The sequence below is a fragment of the Stomoxys calcitrans genome, chromosome 2 (assembly GCF_963082655.1).
Source record: "Stomoxys calcitrans chromosome 2, idStoCalc2.1, whole genome shotgun sequence".
Taxonomy (NCBI): domain Eukaryota; kingdom Metazoa; phylum Arthropoda; class Insecta; order Diptera; family Muscidae; genus Stomoxys; species Stomoxys calcitrans.
In genome coordinates this window covers 16,458,899-16,486,384 of record NC_081553.1, presented here as the reverse complement: position 1 = coordinate 16,486,384, position 27,486 = coordinate 16,458,899, and the positions used below count along the sequence as shown (strand labels likewise).

Below are 27,486 nucleotides of genomic sequence, written 5' to 3'. Positions count from 1 at the left end.
TTTCAACAAGACGATGTCATATGCCACACGGCATGCGTAACAATGGACTCATTGAGAACCGAGTTCGGTGAACATTTTATTTCACGTTCGGGACCGGTCAGTTGGCCGCGTAGATCGTGCGATTTGACGCCTTTAGACTATTTTTTGTGGGGCTATATTAAAGCTCAGCTTACGGTGCGGGCGTTTTCCTGGCGCGTTGGAAGATTGCGAACGGTTCATAAGCTGGTGGCATCATTGGACCGTACTCCTTCAAAGATAATGCGAATCGTAACGTAACTGTGAATGATGAGCGCTACCGTGACATGACATCCAGCTTTTTTTTGCCCAAAATGCAAGAGCTTGACATACATGGCATGTGGTTTCAACAAGACGGTGACACATGCCACACAGCACGCGTAACAATGGACTTATTGAAAGGCGAGTTTAGTGAACATTTTATTTTACGTTCGGGACCGGTCAAATGGCCAACTAGATCGTGCGATTTAACGCCTTTAGACTATTTTTTGTGGGTCTATGTTAAAGCTCAGCTTAGGATGCGGCCGTTTTTCCGGTGCGTTGGTAGATTGCGAACGTGCAGTCTATCCCCAAGTTGGGTGTGGCAACCGACTAACAGCGTTATGCTCTGCGCTTTCCAAGGTTATGGAGAGCATGATCAATTAACATCTTGTGAGATACTTAGAATCCAATGGTTACGCAGAAATCGCTCCACGGGTGACCTGATGGCATTCCTGTCTGAACGTTGGAATCGCTCTATTCATCAGTTGCTGAGAGTAAGGTCGTGGCTCTGGATATCTCCAAGGCATTTGATAGGGTCTGGCATGGTGCACTCCTTTCAAAGCTTGTCCCTTTTGGTGTCGGTAATAACTTCGCTCGATTTATATCGAGTTTTCTCTTGCAATATAAGAGTTGTTGTAGATGGGTTCTCATCTGACGAATATAAATTGACCGCATGAGTACCACAAGGCTCTGTCCTGTTCAATGTCATTATTTTTGATTCGACCATAGGCCGACTCTTCGCGAGATTGAAGACAGAAGGCGGATTATGGACTTAACACTCTATCAGGATTTGCTGACCCTTTCTGAGTGGGGTCGAATGAACAGAGTAGATTTTAAAACGCGCAAAACGCAGTGCTGTTTGTTGTCCAACAAACGATTCAGTGACACTTAACAATCGTCAATATCTATCGACGGTGTAGATATCAAGCAGTCAGAGGCTCTTGATGTTCTGGGCATAAAGATTCAATGTTATGTCTGTTGGTTAAAACATGTATTTGAAGTGTCGAAAGAAGCATTCAAGTGCTTGGGCTTTCTTCAGCGTTGTAAGAAATATTTCACTCCCGCTGATTTTCTTAATATCTACATTACCTACATCAGGCCAAAGATGGAATATAACTCGCATATATGGCCCGGAGCTCCAAAATTATCCTTTTGAGCTGCTTTACCGTGTCCAGAGGCGAGCGTTGGTGTGGATTGGAGATGGTAGGGTATTCAACTCAATTATTTCCCTTAAACATTGGGTTGTGTGGTACTGTTCTGTCGATTCTTCCACGGTGTGTGTTCTTCGGAAATCAGTCTTCTGATTCCTGACTTAAGGTTGTTTGTTAGAAATACAAGATTTTCTAGAAGTGCGCACTGGTTTGTAATCGATTGGTCAGCTGATCGGACCATGCACTACCTAGAGAATTCTTTTTTCGTTAGGGCGGTTCGTATGTGGAATCGACTTCTGGCGGATGTTTTTCCCGCTACTTATAGAATCCCTCTTTCCCCCTCCTATCCTTAACTATCTTCTCCAATGCAATGCACTGCATATATAGGGGACATCCCCTGCGTGTTGGTTGATTGAAAAAAAAAAAATAAATAAAAATTCGTGTGATACCGGCCGAAATGTTTGAAAGAGTATGCCAAACTTGGACAAAGCGGATGGACTATTAGAGGCGCAGTCATGGTCAATATTTGCATGAAATAATCTTGAAACATTAAATTATATGGACCGTACTATGAATTCAAATAAAGATTTCATGCATTTTTCTGAATTTTGTGTTTTTATACCGACCATTGAAGGATGGGGGTATATTAATTTTGTCATTCCGTTTGCAACACATCGAAATATCCATTTCCGACCCTATATAGTATATATATTCTTGATCAGCGTAAAAATCTAAGACGATCTAGACATGTCCGTCTGTCTGTAGAAATCTCGCTACAGTCTTTAAAAATAGAAAATGTTCATAAGCAGGTTAAGTTCGAAGATGGGCTATATCGGACTATACATTAATATAGCCCCCATATAGACCGATCCACCGATTTAGGGTCTTACATCCATTAAAGGCTTATTTATAATCAAATTTTGCTGAAATTCGGGACAGTGAGTTGTGTTAGGCCCTCCAACATCCTTCGTCATTTGGCCCAGATCGGTCCAGATTTGGTTATAGCTGTCATACAGACCGATCCTCTTAGGCCCATAAAGCCACATTTAGTATCCGATTATGCTGAAATTTGGGACAGTGAGTTGCGTTAGGCCCTTCGACATCCTTCTTCAATTTGGCCCAGATCGGTCTAGATTTGGTTATAGCTGCCATATAGACCGATCCTCCGATTTAGGGCCTTAGGCTAATAAAAGCCACATTTATTATCCAGTTTTGCTGAAATTTGAGACAGTGAGTTATCTTAGAACCTTTGATATGTTTCTTTAATTTGGTCATGATCGGTTCAGATTTGAATATAACTGCCATATATTCACTGATCTCTCGCTTTAAGGATTTGAGCCGCATTTATTGTCCCATCGGTCTAGATTTGGTTATAGCTGCCATATAGACCGATCCTCCCATTTAGGGCCTTAGGCCAATAAAAGCCCATTTATTATCCAGTTTTGCTGAAATTTGAGACAGTGAGTTGTCTTAGACGCTTCGATATCTTTCTTTAATTTGGTCATGATCGGTTCAAATTTGAATATAACTGCCATATAGACCGATTCCTCGCTTTAAGATTTTGAGCCGCATTTATTGTCCCATTTCATTTATTGTCCCATCGGTCTAGATTTGGTTATAGCTGCCATATAGACCGATCCTCCGATTTAGGGCCTTAGGCCAATAAAAGGCACATTTAAAGGGTGATTTTTTTGAGGTTAGGATTTTCATGCATTAGTATTTGACAGATCACGTGGGATTTCAGACATGGTGTCAAAGAGAAAGATGCTCAGTATGCTTTGACATTTCATCATGAATAGACTTACTAACGAGCAACGCTTGCAAATCATTGAATTTTATTACCAAAATCAGTGTTCGGTTCGAATTATCCAGTTTTGCTGAAATTTGAGACAGTGAGTTGTCTTAGACCCTTCGATATCTTTCTTTAATTTGGAAATGATCGGTTCAGATTTGAATATAACTGCCATATAGACCGATCTCTCGCTTTAAGATTTTGAGCCGCATTTATTGTCCCATATCGCCGAAATTTGGGACAGTAAGTTAAGTTAAGCCTCTTGACAGACTTCTACAATATGGCGCAGATCGGTTCAGATTTGGATATAGCTGTCATATAGACCGATCTCTCGGTTTTAGGTTTTGGAGCCATAAAAGGCGCATTTATTGTCCGATGTCAGTGGAATTTGAGACAGTGAGTTTAGTTAGGCCTTTCGATGTCCTTCTTCAATTTGGCCCAGATAGGTCCAGATTTGAATATAGCTGCCATATAGACCTATATCTCGATTAAAGATTTTGAGCCCATAAAAGGCGCATTTATAATCTGATTTCACTGAAATTTGACACGATGACTTATGTTAGGCTTTTCGACATCCGTGTCGTATATGGTTCAGATCGGTTTATTTTTAGATATAGCTACTGCACTTATTTATTATTTGGACCAAATCGGAACATATTTCGATATAACTGCTTTGGGACATAAGGTATGCAATTTTCACCGGATTCTGGTGAAAGGTGGTTTACATATTGTATATACCCGAGGTGGTGGGTATCCAAATTTCGGCCCGGCCGAACTTAACGCCTTTTTAGTTGTTTTTTTTTTTTTTTTTTTTGAAGAACTTTCTTATAAATCTTAAAAAATCACTCTTTATATAAATCGATCTCCTGATTTGTACTTCTCATTTTCGTTTGAAATATACGTGATGGGAAAGCCTTTTTACAAGCATTTTAAAGAGTTCCCACCATTCTCTTTATACTTTCATTTAATTCAACTTTATAAATTCAATTAATGCAAGTAATACATGATATTTTCCTTATAATCTGAATTCCTGTTAAATATGGTTTAACACATTAGAATAAAAACATGGACAAAAAAAACATGCATGCAAAACCATACACTCTAGCTAAAATTATTTTATTAGAGTTAATGCAATCAAAACAATTCGTCTATTCAAGGCAACTCAAACGAAAACATATTTTATTTAGATCTCTTTTCCATGAATTTTCCTCTGTTGTCTTTCTTCCACTATCGCTGGCAGTCTATAATTCCTCAATCAATGGTTTACCCTTCACAGATGTTCTTTTTGATGATGTAAATGTTCCCGGCATACGTAGTGACGTTAGGACTTGCGAATTTTCCTCTGAGTTAGTATCTATATTCCCCAGTTGTTGTTGTTTTGTTTTCTTTTCGTTTTTCTCATTGTAGGTGGCAGCTTTTTTCTCACTTGCCACAGTTGAAATTGTCTGAATTTTTTCCAAAGTTTCCGCAGCTTTTATGATTTTGTTTTTAACTATACGATTCGGTTTAACCAAATCGGCCAAATCTAAATTTTTCCATTTGCTTTGAGGCTTCTCCAATTGAGATTGGGATGAAGAAGAGGCTTTTGTAATATTTTCTGGGGTTTTGGTAATTGCTGTTGGCTGGGGGCCCACGGAAGTTCCTTCATCTATAATTTGTAGACGTGTTGCATTTGGCGGTGGTAGATCTTCAAATATTTTACGCAATTCTGCTACAGCTTTTAGGGCCACAGCATTTTGAGGATCCAATTCCAAAACGTTGTTGTAGAGGTTATACGACTGAGAATATACAAAATAATAAATTAATTTGGAATTAATAGTAATAGAACCAATAAAAGCGTGCTTTGTTCGGCCTAGCCGAATCTTATGTACCCTCCATCATGGATCGAATTTCTCAAGTTCATTGAATGACTTTTTCAAATATATGTGAGCTATATCAAGTTATTGACCGATATAAATCGCACTTGTCGTAGCTGTTAGAAGTCATAGAAAAATACCACCTCCAAAATTTTGGGCAAATGAAGTAATAATAGCGACCTCCGGAGGCTTAGAAAGTCAAATTGGGAGATCGGTTAATATGGCAGCTATATCAGGTTATGGCCTGAATTAGACCATACTTGAAACAGTTATTGTAAGTTATACTAAAGCGTCATATGCGCCCTCTAGAAGCCCAAGAAGTCTAATCGGGATATCGATTTATAGGGAGGCTATATCAGGATATGGTCTAATTTAGACCATATTTGGCACAGTTGTGAGAAGTCATACCAAAACGATATGAACAAAATTTCAAATTTTCATGGCAGCTATATAAGGTTATGAACTGATAAAGATCATACTCGGCACATTTGTAGGAAGTCATACCAAAACGATGTATGCAAAATGTCAGCCAAATCGAATAAGAATTGCGCCCTCTAGAAACTGAAGAAGTCAATACCCAAGATCGGTCTACATGGCAGCTTGTAAAAACTGGGACCGATTTGACCCATTTACAATCTCAACTAACCTTCACTGATAAGAAGTATTTGTGCAAAATTTCACTCGCCTAGCACTACTCCTTCGAAAGTTAAGGTGCTTTCGACGGACAGACAGACGGACATGACTAAATCAATATTGGAGTTGTTACAAAGGGAATGATGAAATTAGTATACCCCATCCTATGGTGGAATGTATCAAAATATTCTACTTTGGTATATTTTATTCACATTATTTTTAATAACATTTGGTATTTATTCAATACTTTGCTATAAGGAATTGAGGGCGCCAAGTATTAAAAGTATATTCAATGATTTTCTTTTAATCGTTACGGCGTGGGAATGTGCAAGTGATGACGAGAATGGTATTAAAACAATCCCGGTTTAGTACTAAATCCAATAACAGTTTGTCATTAAAAGACAATATGCATAGATTGTCCACTATCCCCGCGAATATAAAGCTCTCGAAAGTAAACAACGCATAAGTTCAAAAAGATAATTACTTCCTCATCGACAAACACAAACTGCTTCACGTAGATGAACGCTTAGTTGATTAGGATTTGAGCTACAATTTACATTTTTCAATTATATTGCCTGAAAAATCTGGGTAAACTCTTCATCGAATACATGCATAAAATCCTGCTTCATTATGAAAATCAAGCTATGTTGCGTGCATTTCGTCAAGAGTTTTACATCATTCGACTGAAAAATGCCATACAACATTGTGTGAGAAACTGTAAAACATATACAATTTACAAGCATCGTGTAAGGAGTAAACTCATGGATGCGCTTCGTTCTGAGAGATGTACATTTTCGCTGACGAACCCTGAAGTTTACTTTGCTGGTCCCTTCGAGTGATATGCTGCAATTTGTGTATGTCTGTCTACTAGAGCCATTCATTTGGAGGCTTGTTCGGAACTTTCAACTAAGGCATTTTTATCTACCTTTAATAGATTTGCTGGACGACGAGAATTTCTCAATAAAATGTTTCCTGATAACGGCACGAACTTTGTTGGAGCTAGTAGATCATTAGCTCAAGAATTCAGAAATGTTCTAAGGGTTGTTCACAAATCTGTCAAGGAGAAGAAAAATTGCATTAACTTGTTTTCGTGGCGCTTTATACTTCCGCAAGCTCCACATATTTGGTGGTTTTTAGGGTGCCGCTGTAAAGAGCATGAAGTCTCTTTTAAGGAAAGTAGTCTCCAACACAAAATAGACATCCGAAGAGTTTTCGACACTTCTTGTGAGAATAGAGAGTGTACTGAACCCTCGACAACGACTGGTAACCCTTCCGATCTGCTTCCATTAACTCCTGGTCAAAAGGAGCTGTTTTGATTTCTGTTCAGGAGAATATTCCGATGATACATTGTTAATCGATGGCAACGGCTCAAGGCCATCCAAGTTCAATTCGTCAAGCACTGGAAAGCTGATTATATCTGTGAGTTACAACGTCGGTGCAAATGCAGAGCTGCTCAACCAAATCTAAAGGAAAATGACTTTGTTGTTATTAAGGAAGACAACCTTCTGCCTGGTGAATGGTGTCTAGGTAGAGTCAATAATTCTAACGTTCGAGTAGCTGAGTTTCGCACCCAAAGTGGGACTTTTTAGTCAAGCTTTGTGTCTTGTCAAATGTCCAACTTCTCCTGTTCACATGTAACACATCATACATTATACGTACTTGTACTGTCTTCTTCCAAATTTCTTCACATACCAGTGGTCAAAAGAAGGGGAGTAGTGCTTAAACTGCTAATGGACAGCACAAACAAAACAAAATTAGCATCACACACTAAAACATTAGTGTATTACTTTAGTTTAATTGGGCATTACAGAAAACGTATTCCTCTAACCGAACGTAGAATAGATGTCCAAGCGCCTAGAACTTATGCGCTTCTTCTCCAATCTTTGACACCCAGTTTCGAGATGTCGCTCTCCACTTGGTCACTCCATAGGTTTGGTCTTCCCCTTCCGTGTATTGTATTATTATTGTCTTCTTTGTTGGAGCTTCTTCATCCATTCTGACAACTTCACCTATTCAAGCAACCGTTGTATTTTGATGCATTTAACCATGATATCGTCGTCGTACAGCTTGTGGGGTTACGATGCCCATATTCCCCACTAACGCAGACTGGTCCTTATATTTTACGAAGGATTTTTCTCTCAAAATCTCCAAGTACTACCTTTTTTGTGTTTTCTTTCTTTCGCTAGTAAATACCAATGCTTCGGAGCCATACAACGGCACGGGTAGTATCAGTGTCTTGTGTTGTGTTATTTTTTGTCTGTCGAGAGGTGGTTTGTTTCTCATCTGCTTGCTTAATCCAAAGAAGCTATTGTCAGCCAATATAATCCTTCGTTTTATTTCAAAACTGGTGTCATTTGTTTCGGTTACGGCGGTGTCAAGGTAGATAAAGTTGATGACTATCTCAAACTTGTAGTTCCCAAATTACCCAAGTTGTAGTTCCGAACTAAGACCCCAAAAGGATATATATATCGTATTCTTGATCGTCTCGACATTCTGAGTCGATGTAGCCATGTCCGTCTTTCAAAATCACGAAAGCGGTCGAACGCGTAAAGCTAGCCGCTTGAAATTTGCACACATATTTACTAATGATGTAGGTCATTAGGTTTTGCAAATGGGCCATATCGGCCCACTTTGCATATTTTTGAATATTTAACATATTTTTATTTTTGCATATTCTGAAAATTTTTTGGCATCAGATATCGGAGATGGTTGAACTGATTTTAGTGAAATTTTGTTTGCACCATTAAAATAACAAATCTGGCAAATAAATTTCCTATCATGCTATTGGAGGAACGCCTCATCCCAAACTGACTCAGACAGATCGGGTCAATATGTGGCTCAAATGAAAGGTATTTGAGAGGACAAAACGAATCTGGCAATCAGTTATTTAATCATGTCAGGTCTTAAGCCCATAAATGACACATTTATTAATGAATTTCGCTGAAATTTGAAACTGCTACATTACACCCCTCTACATCGATGTCAAATTTAATACAGACCGGACTATATTTGGGTATAGCTGACATATAGACCGATCTTATGATAAAAGGTTCTGGATCCAGAAAAGGCTCATTTATTTCGGGATGCAATTTAAAACAGTGAGTTATATAAGATCCCTTGAATTTTTGCCCAATTTGGTCTAAATTGGATCATGTTTGGGTATAGCTGCTATATAGACCGATCTCCCGATTTATTACTGGATTTGTGTAAAATTTGGAACACTCGGTGTTCAGAGGACTATTACATCTCGCTGTTCCGTACTTCAGCGAAATCGAAAAAAATCTTCTTCTATGGGCTCAAGGCCCTAAAATATCTAAATATGGTTCGATATGGACCATGTTGGTTTCGATGACGGGTGAACTAGTTTAACTCTTTAGTTCAAATTTTAGCGAAATCAATCTATAAATGCGGCTTTTATGTGTTTAAGACCTTAAATGGTAAGATCGATCTATATGGGGACTATATTAACATATAGACGGATCTGAACCATATTCGGCACATATATCACGGAACGGAACTATAAAAGGGATTGTGCCAAATTTCAGCGAAATCGGATAAAAAATTGAGGTATTATTGGCTCATAGGCACGAAATGGGGCCTGAATCCGAGGATAGTCCACTGGCTCTACAGGTGCGTGATTGGACCAAAACTTACTTATGCCTCAGTATTTTGGTGGACTGCTATGGAGAAAATGTGCAACATAAGAACCATGCAACAGGTTCAGAGAACTTGTTGTCTAGGCATAGGCGGAGCGATGAGGATCACACCCACTAGGTCACTGGAGACTATTCTAGATATCAGATCCATTGACATACAGATTAAGTGTGAGGCAGCCACTGCGGCATGAGACTTAAGGCGATGGGAGAATGAATTGAGGATGGGAGCAGCTCATACCATAGCGGTATAATCGAGACGACCTATCGTGGAGGGAAGGGAAGAGGTTTCCGATCGGATACCTGAGATTAACCTTGAAGTCGAGTGCGAAGCACTGCTGCCATCGGCACAGTCTTGGATTGACGGAACCCTACTATTGCCAGTTGGAAGATCATGTTACACGGATGGATCAGAGCTAGAGGACAAAGTGGGCCTGGGGGTCTACATTGAGAACCCAGGGACTGAGATCTGTTTTAGACTGCCTGACCATAATACGGTCCTGCAAGCGGAGATCTGGGCGATCACGGAATGCGTGAAGTGGTGTGGTGCTAATGCGAGAAGAAGGTCAGTATAGCTATTGGTATCACAACGGGACACATAGGGCTACGAGCTGACTTATGTAAAATCGGTGAAGCAAGAGATAGCATGTGTAGAGCATGCGGGGAAAATGATGAGATGTTGGAGCATTTCCTTTGTTTTCGCCCGGCTTTCGCGTCTAACAGATACCTGCACTTAGGTGGGGACACAATACCAGACCTCAACCAACTTAGGGGAGTGGTATTTGAAAAAATTTAAGGATTTTGTTAGTAGCACGGAATTTCTAACTTAAAATTTTCTTTTAGAGGTTATTTTATAGTTTTTAGAGCGCACAACAAGCTGATTACTGGCTTAGGCGTATGTCCATAGTGACATGGGGTGGATTAATATCTGCACCCTCTTTTCAACCTAACCTAACCTAACCTTATTTAAATCGTTAGTACAGTCCATATTATTTAATGTTTGAAGATTATTTCATGCAAATGTTGACCGTGACTGCGCCTCAAATGGTCCATCGGCTTAGTCAAATATTGGCGTACTCTTTCCAGAATTTCGGCCGGTATCTCACGAATAAATGCTTCAATGTTGTCTTCCAATGCGTCAATTGAATAGAACTTTAACATGGGCCCACACAAAATAGTATAAAGGTTTTAAATCGCACGGTCTATGAGGCCATTTGACAGGTCTCGAATGTGAAATAAAATGTTCACCGAACTCGCCTCTCAATAAGTCCATTGTTACGCGTGTTGTGTGGCATGTTGAAACCACATGTCATACAAGTCAAGCTTTTGAATTTTGAGCAAAAAAAAATTAGGATATCACTTCACAGTAGCGCTCACCATTCACAGTTACGTTACGATTCGCAATCATCTTTAAAGAAGTACGGTCCAATGATGCCACCAGCTCATAAACCACACCAAACTGTAACTTTTTCTGGATGCATTGGTAACTCTTGCAATGCTTCTGGCTGATCTTCACTCAAAAAACGACAATTCTGCTTATTGAGGTACCTATTGAGCCAAAGACGAGTTTCGTCGTAAAATGGAAGAAGCGAGCGATGAACTTTCTTAACAGAGCACGCAGGCGTTATATGAAATAACGATTCATGGTTAAATTATAGACCAAACTGAAGATGTTTGGCAGTGAAACAAAACACGAAACGTGCGTAAGCTGTTTAAAACAGTGCTATCAAAAAAATAATATTTAAAAAATCACCCTTTATTTGCTACGTATAACTGAAAGTTTGTTATCGTACCTCTTTCTTTTTATACATACACTAGCTTTCTTCAACTCTTTCATTTTTTTTTAGGGTGGGGACACTTCGCCCTGAATGCAAATATCGAATTCATGCCTTTGTAGCCTATGACGCTGAATGTGTTTGAATCCTGGCGAGAACATCCGATAAAGCAGTGTTTATCCCCTCTTAACATTGGCGACATTTACGAGGTACAATGCCATACATTGTCATTTAAAAAATCTTCCGCAAAAAAGGTCCGAAAAAAAAGGTCCCATATCATTGAGTTGAAACTTGAATCGGAAAATGGACATTGATGTGTGAGAATTGGCCCCTTCTCGGTTCCTGGTGGTAATGTTTTTCTAGGGTAATATTCTCATTAGGGGAGGGATGGTACCTCAGACATTTCGACTCAAATATCAAATTCGTGCTGCACTTCCAAATCCCTTTAATTTGAGGCCCATATTGCCACGGCAGGTAAATATGAACCGTTTGGAGGGTGTTTTGGGGTTGGGCGGCCACCGGCACTTTGCACTGAAAATAGTTATCAAATTCGTTCTTTATTCCCAACGGAAATGAAGTTCAGTTTAAGGGGTGCTTTAGTGTGTACCCCAAAACACTTGGCTCCAAAATTAGATATCAAATTCGTTTTATACTCTCAAATACCTTTCATTTGAGTCCCATATTGTCATAATGGGTCAAATAACCCATTTGACGTATCTTTAGGAGGAAAAGCGCCGCTGGGTACTACTACTCCCGCATACTTTTCATTTGATACCCATATTATTCTTATTGGATCACTTTTGATTTTGGGTTGTGTTTTTGGGGTAGCAGTAAAGAGTCCGCCCCCTTCCGTAATCAATAAATTATAAAGACTATTCCTACTTCCTGACTATATTCGTAATCTACCCCCGAATACCTTTCATTTGAGTCCCATATTTTCACGATCGTCAAATAAAACTATTTTACGGGGTTTTGGGGCTGGGGCTGCCCCCCAGGTACTTTTGTTATGAAATTCGTACTCTACTCTTAAGTTACTTTCATTTGAATGATACATTGTCCCGATCGATTCACTTTTGATTTTGGGTTGTGTTTTTTGCATAAGGGGGAGAGTCCGTCCCCCTTTCGATACCGATAAATTATATAGCCTATGTTGCCTTCCAGACCAACCTACACAATATGTGAAAATTACGAAAAAAAAATCGGTTCTGCCGTTTTTCAGTCTATACCGAACAAACAAACCGAGTCCCATATATCCGTGATTGGCTAATGTGCCTATTTTGGGCGTTTTTGTGGGGGTTGGGTGCCCCTCTATATTTCGACACGAATTTGTATGCCAGATTCGTTATCTACTCCCGCATACTTTTCATTTGATACCCATATTGTCCTTATCGGTCCACTTTTTTTTTAAATGGTGTTTTTGGGGTAACGGTGGAGGGTCCGCCCCCTTCCGTTATCAATAAGTTATAAAGTCTATGCCTACTTCCTGACCATATTCGTAATCTACTCCCGAATACCTTTCATTTGAGTCCCTTATTGCCATGATCGTCAAATAAATTTATTTTAAGGGGTTTTGGGACTGGGGCGGACCCCAGGTACTTGGACCCAACTTTTATTATGAAATTCGTACTCTACTTTTGAATACCTTTCATTTGAATCCCATATTGTCCCGATCGGTTAATTTTTATTTTTGGGTAGTACTTTTGGGGGGAAAGGGGAGGGTCCGCCCCCCTCCGGATATCAAAAAATTATATGGCGTATGTTTCCTTCCATACCAACCTACACAATCTGTGAATAATCGGTTCAGCCATTTTTGAGTCTTTACGAAACAAACAAACACAAATTAATTTTTATATATTGGGTTGCCCAAAAAGTAATTGCGGATTTTTCATATAGTCGGCGTTGACAAATTTTTTCACAGCTTGTGACTCCGTAATTGCATTCTTTCTTCTGTCAGTTATCAGCTGTTACTTTTAGCTTGCTTTAGAAAAAAAGTGTAAAAAAAGTATATTTGATTAAAGTTCATTCTAAGTTTTATTAAAAATGCATTTACTTTCTTTTAAAAAATCCACAATTACTTTTTGGGCAACCCAATAGCTCCCATATAAACCGATCCTCTTGAAGCCAAAATATTCATCCAATTTGGCTGACATTTGGCACACCTACTTCTGTTCTGACTTGCAACATCCGTGCGAAGTATGATACGAATCGATCTATAAACTGATATTCCTCCCACATAATCCGATCACCTATTTGACTTCTCTGACCCCTAGAACCAAAAATGTTCATCCGATTTGGCACATGAAGTAAACTTAAGCCCTTCAATACACACACCATATTCCCAAAGACCCTTAAGACCGTTACCGATCTTAATAGCTGATATGATTGTTCAAAATACAAACTGAGTACATTTTTAGCTGTATCCATGGTGGGGAGTACTCAAGATTCGTCTGCCCCTGACGTTTCCTTTTGTAAAATACTATAAAGGAATAATACACTTCCTTGGCCAGTTTGTGTTATAACCATTTGTTTCTGAACACAGCGAATTATTTATATGCTCCATGTAAGTCTTCCTAGCATTGAAGCATTTTCTCGTTTAAAGTTTACAAATCACATTTAGCTTTTCTAAAACCGACCTCTCTAAGCATCTGGTTTGTAGTTTCATAAATAGAACTACAAATTATATTAAATTCCTATGGTTACTAAATTTAATCCAACAAATAGTAATGGCAGAAAAAACAACATATCCTCTATGTTGCTGGTTTCCATGGGGCCTAACCATGACAGAAAAAAATCACTGCACTTTAGCCATTATTTAAGCATGTCCTGTGGCAAAATAGGGTTAACCTCCTCGTCCACTTCCACTCTCCCTCTTACTATCTCACTCCTACACGCTGTATTCGGTTCAAGTACATGTTTTTCAATTAGCAAATATTTATACATGTATGTACTCGCACATGTATGACACTAGAATTACTCATGTATGCGTTACTATAAATCTTGGTATTGGTGTTGGTTGGTAAATATTTAGGCCAATGTCCTCGCACATGGTTGGCTATGAAATTAATATCACAAGGAATGTGCGAGGTCGCAATGTGCTCCCTTCCTTCTAAGCTCACACATATGCGAAAATTACTTTGAAGGCTGGGGTACAGTGGGGGAATGTAGATTAGAGAAAAGTTAAGTGGGTTTAATACGAAACGATAGATAATGCACAGTGGCTATAGGGAACAACTGAGGTGATTATCTCTCATTATGCCAAATTTGGCTATACTACATACAATTATCGATAATGAACAAACTATTAACTTTGTCGGGCGGACAGACTGATTAGCGGTCGTTCAAAGGAATTGATAATGAATTTCGGACAACATAGAAACCAATGACAGTAGCATGTTCCTCGATTTTTCCTATTGTCTGTTATTTGGCCTTCCCTTTTTAATAAGATAACCAAACCCATTGTTGTTGTTATAATATGCTACTGATTAATTAGCTCCATTCTGCTTTTCGACAGAAAACATGAAAATTTTGACACGTGGGCTGTCCTAAAATGAGCCTTCATGACATGTAGTTAGTATTAAACGAGTAAAAGCGTGCCAAGTTTAGCAGGGCCGAATTTTCGGAACTCACCACCATTGAATTGGAGTTGGAGCAGTTGTTGAGAGTCATAACAGAACAGTTTATGAAAAATTTCAGCCAAATCGGATAAAAATCGCAGCTTATAAGGACTCAAGAATTCAAATTAGGAGATCGGTTTATATGGAAGCTATATCATAATCTTGACCTATTTAAACCGTACTTGGCACAGTTGTTGGGTGTCGTAACCGAACTCCATGTACAAAATTGCGGCTTCCAGGGGCTCAAGAAGCCAAATCGGGAGATCGATTTATATGGGAGCTATATCAGGTTGTACACAGATTTAAACCGTAACTGGAAATGAAAATAGAACACTATGTGCAAAAATTCAGAAAAATCGGATAAAAAAGGGGCTCAGAAAGTCAAATTGGGAGATCGGTTTATATGGGAGCTATATCTGGTTATAGACCGATTTGGACCGCATAGTTATTAAAAGTGAAAATAGAACACTATGTGCAAAATTTCAGCCAAATCGGACAAAAATTGCGGCTTCCAGGGGCTCAGGAAGTCAAATCGGGACATCGGTATATATGGGAGCTATATCAGATTATACAAAGATTTAAACGGTACTTGGTACAGTTGTTAGAGTCAAATAGAACACCATATGCAAAATTTAAGCCACATCGGACAAAAATTGAGGCTTCGATGGGCTCAGGAAATCAAATCGGGAGATCGGTTTATATGGGAGATATATCAGGTTATTGACCAATTTGGACGATGCTGAACATTGTAGAAGTCACTGCGTAATATTTCAGTTCATTCGGATAAGAATTGCGCTTTGTGGTGGCTCAAGAAGCAAAATCGGAGGATCGGTTTATATGGGAGCTGTATCAAACTATTGATCGATTCAGACCATTTTAGACACGTATGTTGAAGGTCATGAGAGATAATGTTGTACAAAATTTCAGCCAAATCGGCTCAAGAAGTCAAGATCCCAGATCGGATTATATGGCAGCTATATCAGGTTCCATACCGATTAACGCCATATTAATCACAGTTGTTGGAATTCATAATAAAACACCTCGTGCAAATTTTCAGCCAAATCGGATGAGAATTGCGTCCTCTAGAGGCTCAAGAAGTTAAGACCCCAGATCGGTTTATATGACAGCTATGTCAGGTTATGTTCCGATTTGCGCCATACTTAGCACGGTTATTGGAAGACAGGTCAAAATACCTCATGCTATTTTTCAGCCAAATCGGATGAGAATTGCGCCCTCTAGAGGCTCTAGAGGCTCAAGAAGTCAAGATCCCTGATCGGTTTATATGACAGCAATACCAGATTATAAACCGATTTGAATCATACTTAGCACATTTGTTGGACATCAAAACAAAACACGTCGTGCAAAATTTCATTCCAATCGGGTAAGAATTGCGCCCTCTAGTGGCTCAAGAAGTCAAGACCCCAGATCGGTTTATATGACAACTATATCAAAATATGGCCCGATATGGCTCATTTACAATCCCAACCGAGCTACACTAATAAAAATTATTTGTGCAAAATTTTAAGCGACTAGCTTTACTACTTCGAAAGTTAGCGTGCTTTCGTCAAACAGAAGGACGGACGGACGGACAGACAGACGGACATGGCTAGATCGTCATAAAATGTCTCAGACGAATATTTCGAGTAGTTACAAACAGAATGACAAAATGAATATACCCCCATCCCAGGATTTGAACCCTTGTGTCAGCGTTGTATGCGGACATACTAAACTTTGCGCTACATACTATAGAAAAATAGTAATAATTTTTCAATTTCGTCACACTTGATGGATAAAATGTGGATTATAAGAACACTTCAGTGCCAAAATGTACATTTAACTTAGGAAAGTGGATAAATGGAAGAGACATCAGCATAGATATGATTTAAAAATTGGGGGCCTGAAACTTCATTTGCCTCTCTTATAGTCCCTTTAACGCCCATGTGAAGTGAACATTCTTTTTAACACGGCCCTTAAGCCATCACACCTAATATGGTTGAAAAGTCTTCTTACCAAAGACGAAACGCGTCCCATAGTGGTTGGTGTGTGTTGCTATCTTTGGCTTTCCTTTTCCATTTGCATCTCCGATCATTGAGCTCGTCTCGAAAGAGAAACAAACAAAAATTGTTAAATTTAATGATTTCGCCCTAACAGGCAAAAAACTTGGAAAATGAGAAATTTGGCAGAGCCCAGCAGGGATTCGAACCTAGGCACACAGAGCAACAGCGAGAGTCCAACAGTTGCACAAAATCATGTGTAGTACGGAAGAAGTGTAATTTGTCACAGAAAGAATGTCTGTCATTAGACAAAAATACATGCATTAGGAAAAGTACAGCTAATAGGCATGGTGGTCGAGCGTGGTTAATGTGGTACGTGTATCATAGATGCATTTTCGCTATTATTACGATTCAAATACAACATACCAAGGCACGCCCCTTGAAGCCATCACACCTAATATGGTTGAAAAGTCTTCTAACCCAAGACGAAACGCGTCCCATAGTGGTTGGTGTGTGTTGCTATCTTTGCTACCTTTTCCATTTGCATCTCCGATCATTGAGCTCGTCTCGAAAGAGAAACAAACAAAAATCATTCCATCAATACTGACTACTTCCTTCGACCCACTCCAATATCTTACCACTGACTCATGCAAACGAGTTTCCGCCTGTAGAAAAACATTTCAAAACTAAAGATGCTTGACGAAAGGAATTGGGGATGAGAGCGGACATGTTTAAGTTCCGTTTCCTTTTGGTCATTTTAATAGAAAGTCTACCTACCGTTGCAAGTGATGTTTATTTCCCTTTTTCACAAATATTTGAGCGTTCTTTCTTCTCACTATCCACCCAAGAGTTGCCTTCCAAGGATAAAGTTACGTTTTTTATATCAGTGAATGAGTGACTGGTTGACAAAAGACCATCATCATTTATTACGATTTGATGATGTTTTACGCTGTTGCTTATGATGACGATGATGATGATGATGACGATGTAGTTGACCATGACGTAGACGTATGAGAATGAAAAAAGTTTTTCCTCTGTTCATTGTCATTTTTATGATTCATTGTCATTTTTTTTAAGACGCCAGCAACATGACATTGCCTTATGGCATAATACCCCAGGTAATCCACGAGCATAAATCGCCAAGAAAAAAGTTTTATGCAACCATGAAGGAAAAATGAAGATAAGGAGAATAATCCGTTTAAGGAAATACGTAGAAAAAATGTAAAAGAATTGACAAAAGATTAATGCAGGTTAAAGGACATGATAGAAGGACTTAATATAGTGAGTAGTGAAAGAAGTGAAGGAATTGTGGTTGAAAATCTTTAGAAAAATTAAAAGATTTTGGAAATCTAGAGTTTCAAACAAACAACAATCGAAGAAAACCTTGGGCGTCATACACCGTATTGTAGCAATTTTACTATCGTTGTATGACGTCATGAAGTTTTAGATGCGGCAATATGTTCAGAAAATCTAATCGATAAGGTTCAGCGTTGAAGTGTTTGCATGGAGCATTCCTTCTCAGACCATCGCTGCATTAGGTTTAGAATAGTACGGTCAGCGGTGAATCCAATTAACTTCCGGAATGGGGCAAAACTCAGAAGACTACTCAGAAGAAGACTTGGGCGAGATAATTTAGATTGTCCGACCGTAGAAACATTGACTACAATGTCAACAGTAGTCAACACTAGTGGAGTCTTTCGAAGGTAATTGTCCTCTCAGAGAAAGGATATCAGCCCAAGAAAAACCCTGGATGACCGGGGAGATTCGCAATATTAGGAAAGAGGTCCTCATAAAAAAGCGGAAGTTTATTGGGATGTGTACACGGCACGGCAAGGAATACAATAAGATTACCTGAGCGGCAAAACGTGCCTCTTGGAAGCTTTTCTGCGACCACTTCGATAGCGTTAATGACACTGCCTAGATGAAAATGTTTCTCTCAAAAACCCATGTTCAAATTGAAACGTTAGTAGACGACAAGGGAGTGAGAGCAGAAACAACGGAGGACATGTTGAGGCTTTTAATGAAAACGCATTTTCCACAGTATACGACGGGACTCACGGAGACACCGCAATCGTGGAATAATGAGATTGATCGAATGTTTATCACAATGGAATTTATTGTCAAGGAAACCGACGGGAGACATAATAATCTTGGAGTAATGAGGTTTATCGAAGGTTTATCAAAATGCAAATTTTGCCCATGAACATTCCACTAAGGAACAGGGGCAATTTTCTCACATATCAATGCTCAATGATAAGGGGCCTCCTTTTTATAGCCGAGCCCAAACGGCGTGCCGCAATACGACATCTCTTTGGAGAGAAGCTTTACATGGCATAGTACATCACAAATGTTGCCGAAGGTTTATCACAACGGAATTTATGGTCAAGGACACCTTGAAGAGCTTCAAACCATTTAGGTTACCCGGACCTGATGGAATATTTCCGACGTTACTACAAAAGGAGGCCGACTGTCTGGCGCCTCATTTGGCCATTATTTTCACAGCGTGCCGAAAGCCTGGCCGGACGCAAGGGTGGTGTTTATACCCAAGCCCGGCAAGGCAGCTACAGCCCCATAAGCCTTAAGTCCTTTCTGCTCAAAACCATGGAACGCATTGTGGATATCATGATAAAGAGTAGGACATACAGCGAACTGCTCAAATACGAACAGCATACCTATGTCAAGGGAAGGTCGGTGGAGACTGCCCTGCACGAGGTTGTGCATAAAATAGAAGAATCCTTCGATGCCAAAATGTACACCCTGGCGGTATGCGTTGACATCGATAGGGCTTTGTAGGGCTGTAACGGGTGGACCGAGTCCTTAGAGACTGAATAAACCAAATGCTGAGGAACCGGTGGATAAATTGAGGGTCCCATGACATAAATATGAGGGAGAATGTGGGACAGGGTACGCCAGAGGTGAGCATTTTCTCGCCCCTACTTTTGGTGACCACCATAAATAACCTAGTACGGATGTTGAATGAAGAAGGATTTGAACACGTCTGCTATGCCGACGATCTTATAATATTTCATAGGGGTAAGGATACAAACGAGCTACGCAGAAGGGTCGAAACGGTTTTGCATATGGCATGTGGCTGGCCTAGACCCAGAGGACTCAATATAAACCCAGAGAAGACTGAAGGTGGGCAAATTTGACACACCACGTTTCCTCAACAAAACGATTTCGATATCTGACAAGGTCAAATACTAAGGAGCGATATTGGATAGGAAACTTAATTGGAAGTGTCACATTCAGGAGCGTACTGAGAAGACTCACAGATGTTGGCTCGAAATGGGGCTTCAATCCAAGGATAGTTCAATGGCTCTACATGAGCGTGATTAGACCAATTACGCCTCAGTGGTTAGGTGATCTGCTATGGAGAAAAAGTGCAACATAAGGATCATACAACAGGTTCAGAGAACACGTTGTCTTGGCGGGAGCGATAAGGACGACACCCACTAAGGCAAAGGAGACTATTCAGGATATCAAAATGTGAGGCAGCCATTGCTGCTATGAGATTAAGGCGATGGGAGAATGAATTGAGAATGGGATCAGCTCATACCACTGCGGTAGGAAACGCGGCAATAGAAAATGTGAAAGGAAGGGAAGAGGTTTCCGAACGGATACCTGACACGATACTTGAGGTCGAGTGCGAGGCACTGATGCCATCGGCACAGTCTTGGATTGATGGAACCCATTGGGAGATCATGTTACACGGATGGATCAAATCTAGAGGACAGAGTGAGCCAGCTAGTGTATGTATATAATCTATGGGGTCTCAGATCAATATTTCGAGGTGTTTCATATGGAATGACTAGAGTAGCATACCCTCCTTCCTATGGTGCAAATGCAAACCTTAAACTAAGGTGAATAACTGCATGCTATACGCTGCTGCAATAAAGAGATTTTTGTTGACAATAATTTATTTGAAGTGTTTTATAGTGTCACTTCTGATATCAAATATCAAGTCAATATTTTTTCAAAGTTATGTCAATTGGTTCCTTTGTTTATAGGTTTTCGAATTACCTTGAACACTTATTGGAAAGCATGTGATCTGGATCTACAGAGTTTGTTTGTTGTGCTAATCTTTTCCTAGAATTGCATTCACTAATAACAAACGCCCTACTTGCAGTCGCTGTTTATGGTGTTATCTGGATGGCTCAAGGCCATCCAAGTGCAACTCGTCAAGCACTGGAAAGCTGATTATATCTGTGAGTTATAACGTCGGTGCAAATGGAGAGCTGCTCAACCAAATCTAAAGGAAAATGACTTTGTTGTTATTAAGGAAGACAACCTTCAGCCAGGTGAATGGTGTCTAGGTAGAGTCAATAATTCAAACGTTCGAGTAGCTGAGTTTCGTACCCAATGTGGGACTTTTTAGTCAAGCTTTGTGTCTTGTCAAATGTCCAACTTCTCCTGTTCACATGTAACACATCATACATTATACGTACTTGTACTGTCTTCTTCCAAATTTCTTCACATACCAGTGGTCAAAAGAAGGGGAGTAGTGCTTAAACTGCTAATGGACAGCACAAACAAAACAAAATTAGCATCACACACTAAAACATTAGTGTATTACTTTAGTTTAATTGGGCATTACAGAAAACGTATTCCTCTAACCGAACGTAGAATAGATGTCCAAGCGCCTAGAACTTATGCGCTTCTTCTCCAATCTTTGACACCCAGTTTCGAGATGTCGCTCTCCACTTGGTCACTCCATAGGTTTGGTCTTCCCCTTCCGTGTATTGTATTATTATTGTCTTCTTTGTTGGAGCTTCTTCATCCATTCTGACAACTTCACCTATTCAAGCAACTGTTGTATTTTGATGCATTTAACCATGATATCGTCGTCGTACAGCTTGTGGGGTTACGATGCCCATATTCCCCACTAACGCAGACTGGTCCTTATATTTTACGAAGGATTTTTCTCTCAAAATCTCCAAGTACTACCTTTTTTGTGTTTTCTTTCTTTCGCTAGTAAATACCAATGCTTCGGAGCCATACAACGGCACGGATAGTATCAGTGTCTTGTGTTGTGTTATTTTTTGTCTGTCGAGAGGTGGTTTGTTTCTCATCTGCTTGCTTAATCCAAAGAAGCTATTGTCAGCCAATATAATCCTTCGTTTTATTTCAAAACTGGTGTCATTTGTTTCGGTTACGGCGGTGTCAAGGTAGATAAAGTTGATGACTATCTCAAACTTGTAGTTCCCAAATTACCCAAGTTGTAGTTCCGAACTAAGACCCCAAAAGGATATATATATCGTATTCTTGATCGTCTCGACATTCTGAGTCGATGTAGCCATGTCCGTCTTTCAAAATCACGATAGCGGTCGGACGCGTAAAGCTAGCCGCTTGAAATTTGCACACATATTTACTAATGATGTAGGTCATTAGGTTTTGCAAATGGGCCATATCGGCCCATTTTGCATATTTTTGAATATTTTACATATTTTTATATGTTGCCTGTCTTTTACATATTTTGCGTATTTTTGCATATTCTGAAAATTTTTTGGCATCAGATATCGGAGATGGTTGAACTGATTTAAGTGAAATTTTGTTTGCACCATTAAAATAACAAATCTGGCAAATAAATTTCCTATCATGCTATTGGAGGAACGCCTCATCCCAAACTGACTCAGACAGATCGGGTCAATATGTGGCTCAAATGAAAGGTATTTGAGAGGCCAAAACGAATCTGGCAATCAGTTATTTAATCATGTCAGGTCTTAAGGCCATAAATGACACATTTATTAATGAATTTCGCTGAAATTTTAAACTGCTACATTACACCCCTCTACATCGATGTCAAATTTAATACAGACCGGACTATATTTGGGTATAGCTGACATATAGACCGATCTTAAGATAAAAGGTTCTGGATCCAGAAAAGGCTCATTTATTTCGGGATGCAATTTAAAACAGTGAGTTATATAAGATCCCTTGAATTTTTGCCCAATTTGGTCTAAATTGGATCATGTTTGGGTATAGCTGCTATATAGACCGATCTCCCGATTTATTACTGGATTTGTGTAAAATTTGGAACACTCGGTGTTCAGAGGACTATTATATCTCGCTGTTCCGTACTTCAGCGAAATCGAAAAAAATCTTCTTCTATGGGCTCAAGGCCCTAAAATATCTAAATATGGTTCGATATGGACCATGTTGGTTTCGATGTCGAGTGAACTAGTTTAACTCTTTAGTTCAAATTTTAGCGAAATCAATCTATAAATGCGGCTTTTATGTGTTTAAGACCTTAAATGGTAAGATCGATCTATACGGGGACTATATTAAGATATAGACGGATCTGAATCATATTCGGCACATATATCACGGAACGGAACTATAAAACGGATTGTGCCAAATTTCAGCGAAATCGGATAAAAAATTGAGGTATTATTGGCTTATAGGCACGAAATGGGGCCTGAATCCGAGGATAGTCCACTGGCTCTACAGGTGCGTGATTGGACCAAAACTTACTTACGCCTCAGTATTTTGGTGGACTGCTATGGAGAAAATGTGCAACATAAGAACCATGCAACAGGTTCAGAGAACTTGTTGTCTAGGCATAGGCGGAGCGATGAGGATCACGCCCACTAGGTCACTGGAGACTATTCTAGATATCAGATCCATTGACATACAGATTAAGTGTGAGGCAGCCACTGCGGCATGAGACTTAAGGCGATGGGAGAATGAAATGAGGATGGGAGCAGCTCATACCATAGCGGTATAATCGGGACGACCTATCGTGGAGGGAAGAGAAGAGGTTTCCGATCGGATACCTGAGATTAACCTTGAAGTCGAGTGCGAAGCACTGCTGACATCGGCACAGTCTTGGATTGACGGAACCCTACTATTGCCAGCTGGAAGATCATGTTACACGGATGGATCAAAGCTAGAGGACAAAGTGGGCCTGGGGGTCTACATTGAGAACCCAGGGATTGAGATCTGTTTTAGATTGCCTGACCATAATACGGTCCTGCAAGCGGAGATCTGGGCGATCACGGAATGCGTGAAGTGGTGTGGTGCTAATGCGAGGACGTCGAGTGTGAACATCTTTACCAACAGTAAAAGGACCATAAGGGCAATAACAATCAGGTCGGTAAGTTCACGAACAGTCTTGTAGTGTAAGAACGAGATTGACGCCTTCTCTGAGGATGGCAAAATCCGCATCGTTTGGGTGCCGGGCCATAACGGAGTAAGGGGAAATGAAAGGGCAGACGATTTGGCGACGAAGGCCAGAGGACTTCCATCAATAAATTTGGTTAACCCGAAGACTTTCGGGTCGACGCAATCCGAATGCGCATGCAACATTGTGGAACAGCGAAACGGTCGGTAGGACGGCGAAAATCCTGTGGAGTGATCCAGATCGTGAGAAGACGAGGCTATTACTGAAAGGAATTAAGAAGAAGAAGGTCAGTATAGCTATTGGTATCACAACGGGACACATAGGGCTACAAGCTGACTTATGTAAAATCGGTGAAGCAAGTGATAGCATGTGTAGAGCATGCGGGGAAGAAGATGAGACGTTGGAGCATTTCCTTTGTCACTGCCCGGCTTTCGCGTCTAACAGATACCGCCACTAAGATGGGGACACAGTACCAGACATGAACCAACTTAGGGGAGTGGTATTGAAAACAATTAAGCATTTTGTAAGTAGCACGGAATTCCTAACTTAAAATTTTCTTTTCAGAGATTATTTTATAGTTTTTAGAGCGCACAACAAGCCGATTACTGGCTTGGGGGTATGTCCATAGAGGCATGGGGCGAATTAATATCTGCACCCTCTTTTCTACCAAACCTAACCTAACCATTGGCCAAATACCTTAAATCAGGATATCGGTCAATATGGGTCTATATTAAAATATAGACCGATCTGAACGATTTTCGGCACATATATCAAGAACTCTATACAACGGGTTGTGCCAAATGTCTATGAAATCAGATGAAAAATGAGACTTTTATTGGCCTTATACCTTAAATCGGGAGATCGACCTGTAGGGGGGCTATTTTTAGATATAGACCAATCTGAACCATATTCGGCACAGATATCAAATAACTTCATACAACGAGTTGTGCCAAATTTCAGCGAAATCGGGTAATAAATGCTGCTTTTATAGGCCTAAATCCCTTAATCGGAAGATCGGTGCAAATTTGGATGTTGTAGGTCTTCAGGTTACAATTAAAATAAAATGGATTTGAAGAGCATAATTATATCCATAAAAATACTTAAAAACATTATTCTAGAAGTATCAATTTTGGCTCGTACATTTTGCATATACTTTTTGCATAAAAAATTCATATTTCAGATATGCACTCAAAAATCGTTTTCTTACACCAAATTATACCTAAATACAAATTTTGGTCAATATCTGCCCATAAAAAAGTGCATATATTTACGATTTCTACTAATAAGCTATAGCGCCATCTCCTTCATTTTGTCTTTGCCGTTTGTCTTTACCTTCCCATGTATTTCTGTAGCATCCAAAATTGATGTAAATATTTACATTTGAAACTTACCTCTCGTCTTTTACCATAAGCATAGCTTGCGTCGGCCAAACGCAATCTAGCCTTTAGATTTTTGGGATCCAATTTGAGACACGCCTCACAATCTTTTATAGATTCGAAATATTTTTGTTGTTTAAAATCTAAAAATTAAAACTTTAAATGTTTTCATATGTTCCAACACATTTCAAAAATTTGGGGCTATAAATGATACTTACCAAAGAGCGTAAGAAAGAATAAGAGCTGGCGTTAGAGCCTAATACGGGATGACGAGTGACAAATTTTAAAGACACAACATGTTTGAATTGCTTATGATATTTCGTTTTTCCTTTATTCAAACTTTCGGTTGCAAAGAAACAAAGCAAAATACGAAAAATGTTCGAACGAATGCCCGAATCAAAACAGAATTACCCGAAAATGTTGCAACCGTCAATGTGATTCCAATACATGGAAAATGTTGTGTCTTTAACGCATGTTATTTTACGGTACGGGGAAGACAAAGCAGAAACCCTCTCTTGATTATCTTACGCTCTTTGATACTTACAGGTCACAGCACGATTATTATATGGTCCGACTGCCTTCTCAGGACACACTTGAATGGCTCGGGTGTATTCTGTCATGGCATTATCATATTCCTTGGCTCGAAAATACTCATTACCACGTAAGCGAAATCTTAAAAGGAAGTATTGATTAAAATTGTATCCAAATTTTCAATAAAATTTTTTTCGACGAACAATCCAACAATCTTCTCAACTTACTCTTCTGATAGTTTTTCCTTTTCGATATCACTAAGATGCCCAAATAGCTCTTTTTCTTTGGTCGATTCATCTAAAATTTCCTCTATTTTGGGTGTTGAGGATTTGCCATACTTTTGGGAATTTAGCAGGTTTTTACGTTCCACTTCCTCTTTTACACGTTCTTCGGCTAAATCCATGCGAAGGATTTCCTCTTCATCATCATATTTATCCCATTTGCTATAGTCCGTGGATTTAATTCTGTCGGGCTTATTAGGCAAATTATTTGCTGAAGTGGTGTCCTTTTTTGATAAAGAAATTCTAGCATTTCTACGCACTGGAGGTAAGCGATTTTCTACATCCTCTTCCAGTTTTAAATTTTGTAATTTTTTGTCCTTGGTTTTGATGTCATGATTCCAATCCTGCAATATTTGTTTCCAAAAATTTAAAAGAAATTTCATTACAACCTATGTTAAATGTGTTCCATATTGCTAGATCTTACGTAAATTGGTTTCCATTCCTCTGAAGGCAAAGCTTCACGTCCCTTTATCTCTTCCTCCAAACGAAATAGACGGCTATGAGGTTTCAGTAATCTTAACTTTTCTTCAGCACATTTGGTTAAATCTGGATAGTAACCTTCTTCACCTGATCTCAGAATGTGCACCATTTTCTCCATTTCCCTGGCATCGTTGCATTGGGCAATGTATTGGAAATCCAAGTGATTGACCGGTATGCCATAACGCTCCAAGAGAGATTTCTTAGGCGCATTCATTACGAGCGCAAGATTTTATCACTTCTGTAATCAAATTACCAGTCATCAATTGTTTATTGCTCAAACAAATGTCAATTGCCACTTTGTTGTTAAACAATTCTCATTTTCCATGGTTACGGTATATGCAGGAGTTTCGGGTTACCTTGACTACCTGCTTGCACGGAAGACAGCTTGGAATCTTTAATACCGGCATTACATGGCACAATCACTGTGCTTATCTATTCTAGGAATTCTATAAATATGCCCTTGGAACACTTGCCCACTAGCTTTACATATTTCATTCACCGTAACGTTGCGTCCAACAGCATCTTTGAAAAAATACGGTCCAATGATTCCACCAGCGTACAAACCACACCAAACAGTGCATTTTTCGGGATGCATGGGCAGTTCTTGAACGGCTTCTGGTTGCTCTTCACTCCAAATGCGGCAATTTTGCTTATTTACGTAGCCATTCAACCAGAAATGAGCCTCATCGCTGAACAAAATTTGTCAAAATTTGAACACATTTCGAACCGAACACTGATTTTGGTAATAAAATTCAATGATTTGCAAGCGTTGCTCGTTAGTAAGTCTATTCATGATGAAATGTCAAAGCATACTGAGCATCTTTCTCTTTGACACCATGTCTGAAATCCCACGTGATCTGTCAAATACTAATGCATGAAAATCCTAACCTCAAAAAAATCACCCTTTTGGTGTTTCATATGGAATGACTAGAGTAGCATACCCTCCTTCCT

General features: G+C 39.5%; 1 protein-coding gene across 1 annotated transcript; it reads right to left on the bottom strand.

Moving 5' to 3' along the window:
• Positions 1–4,319: 4,319 nt before the first annotated feature.
• LOC106083819 (sperm-associated antigen 1) lies at positions 4,320–26,817 on the bottom strand. Its single transcript, XM_059363267.1, has 5 exons — positions 26,480–26,817; positions 26,002–26,399; positions 25,788–25,915; positions 25,259–25,386; positions 4,320–4,997 (listed from the first exon to the last, which is right to left on the bottom strand). Exons 1-5 carry the CDS (start codon positions 26,747–26,749, stop codon positions 4,461–4,463), a joined length of 1,461 nt encoding a protein of 486 aa, XP_059219250.1. The 5' UTR covers positions 26,750–26,817; the 3' UTR covers positions 4,320–4,460.
• Positions 26,818–27,486: the final 669 nt, after the last annotated feature.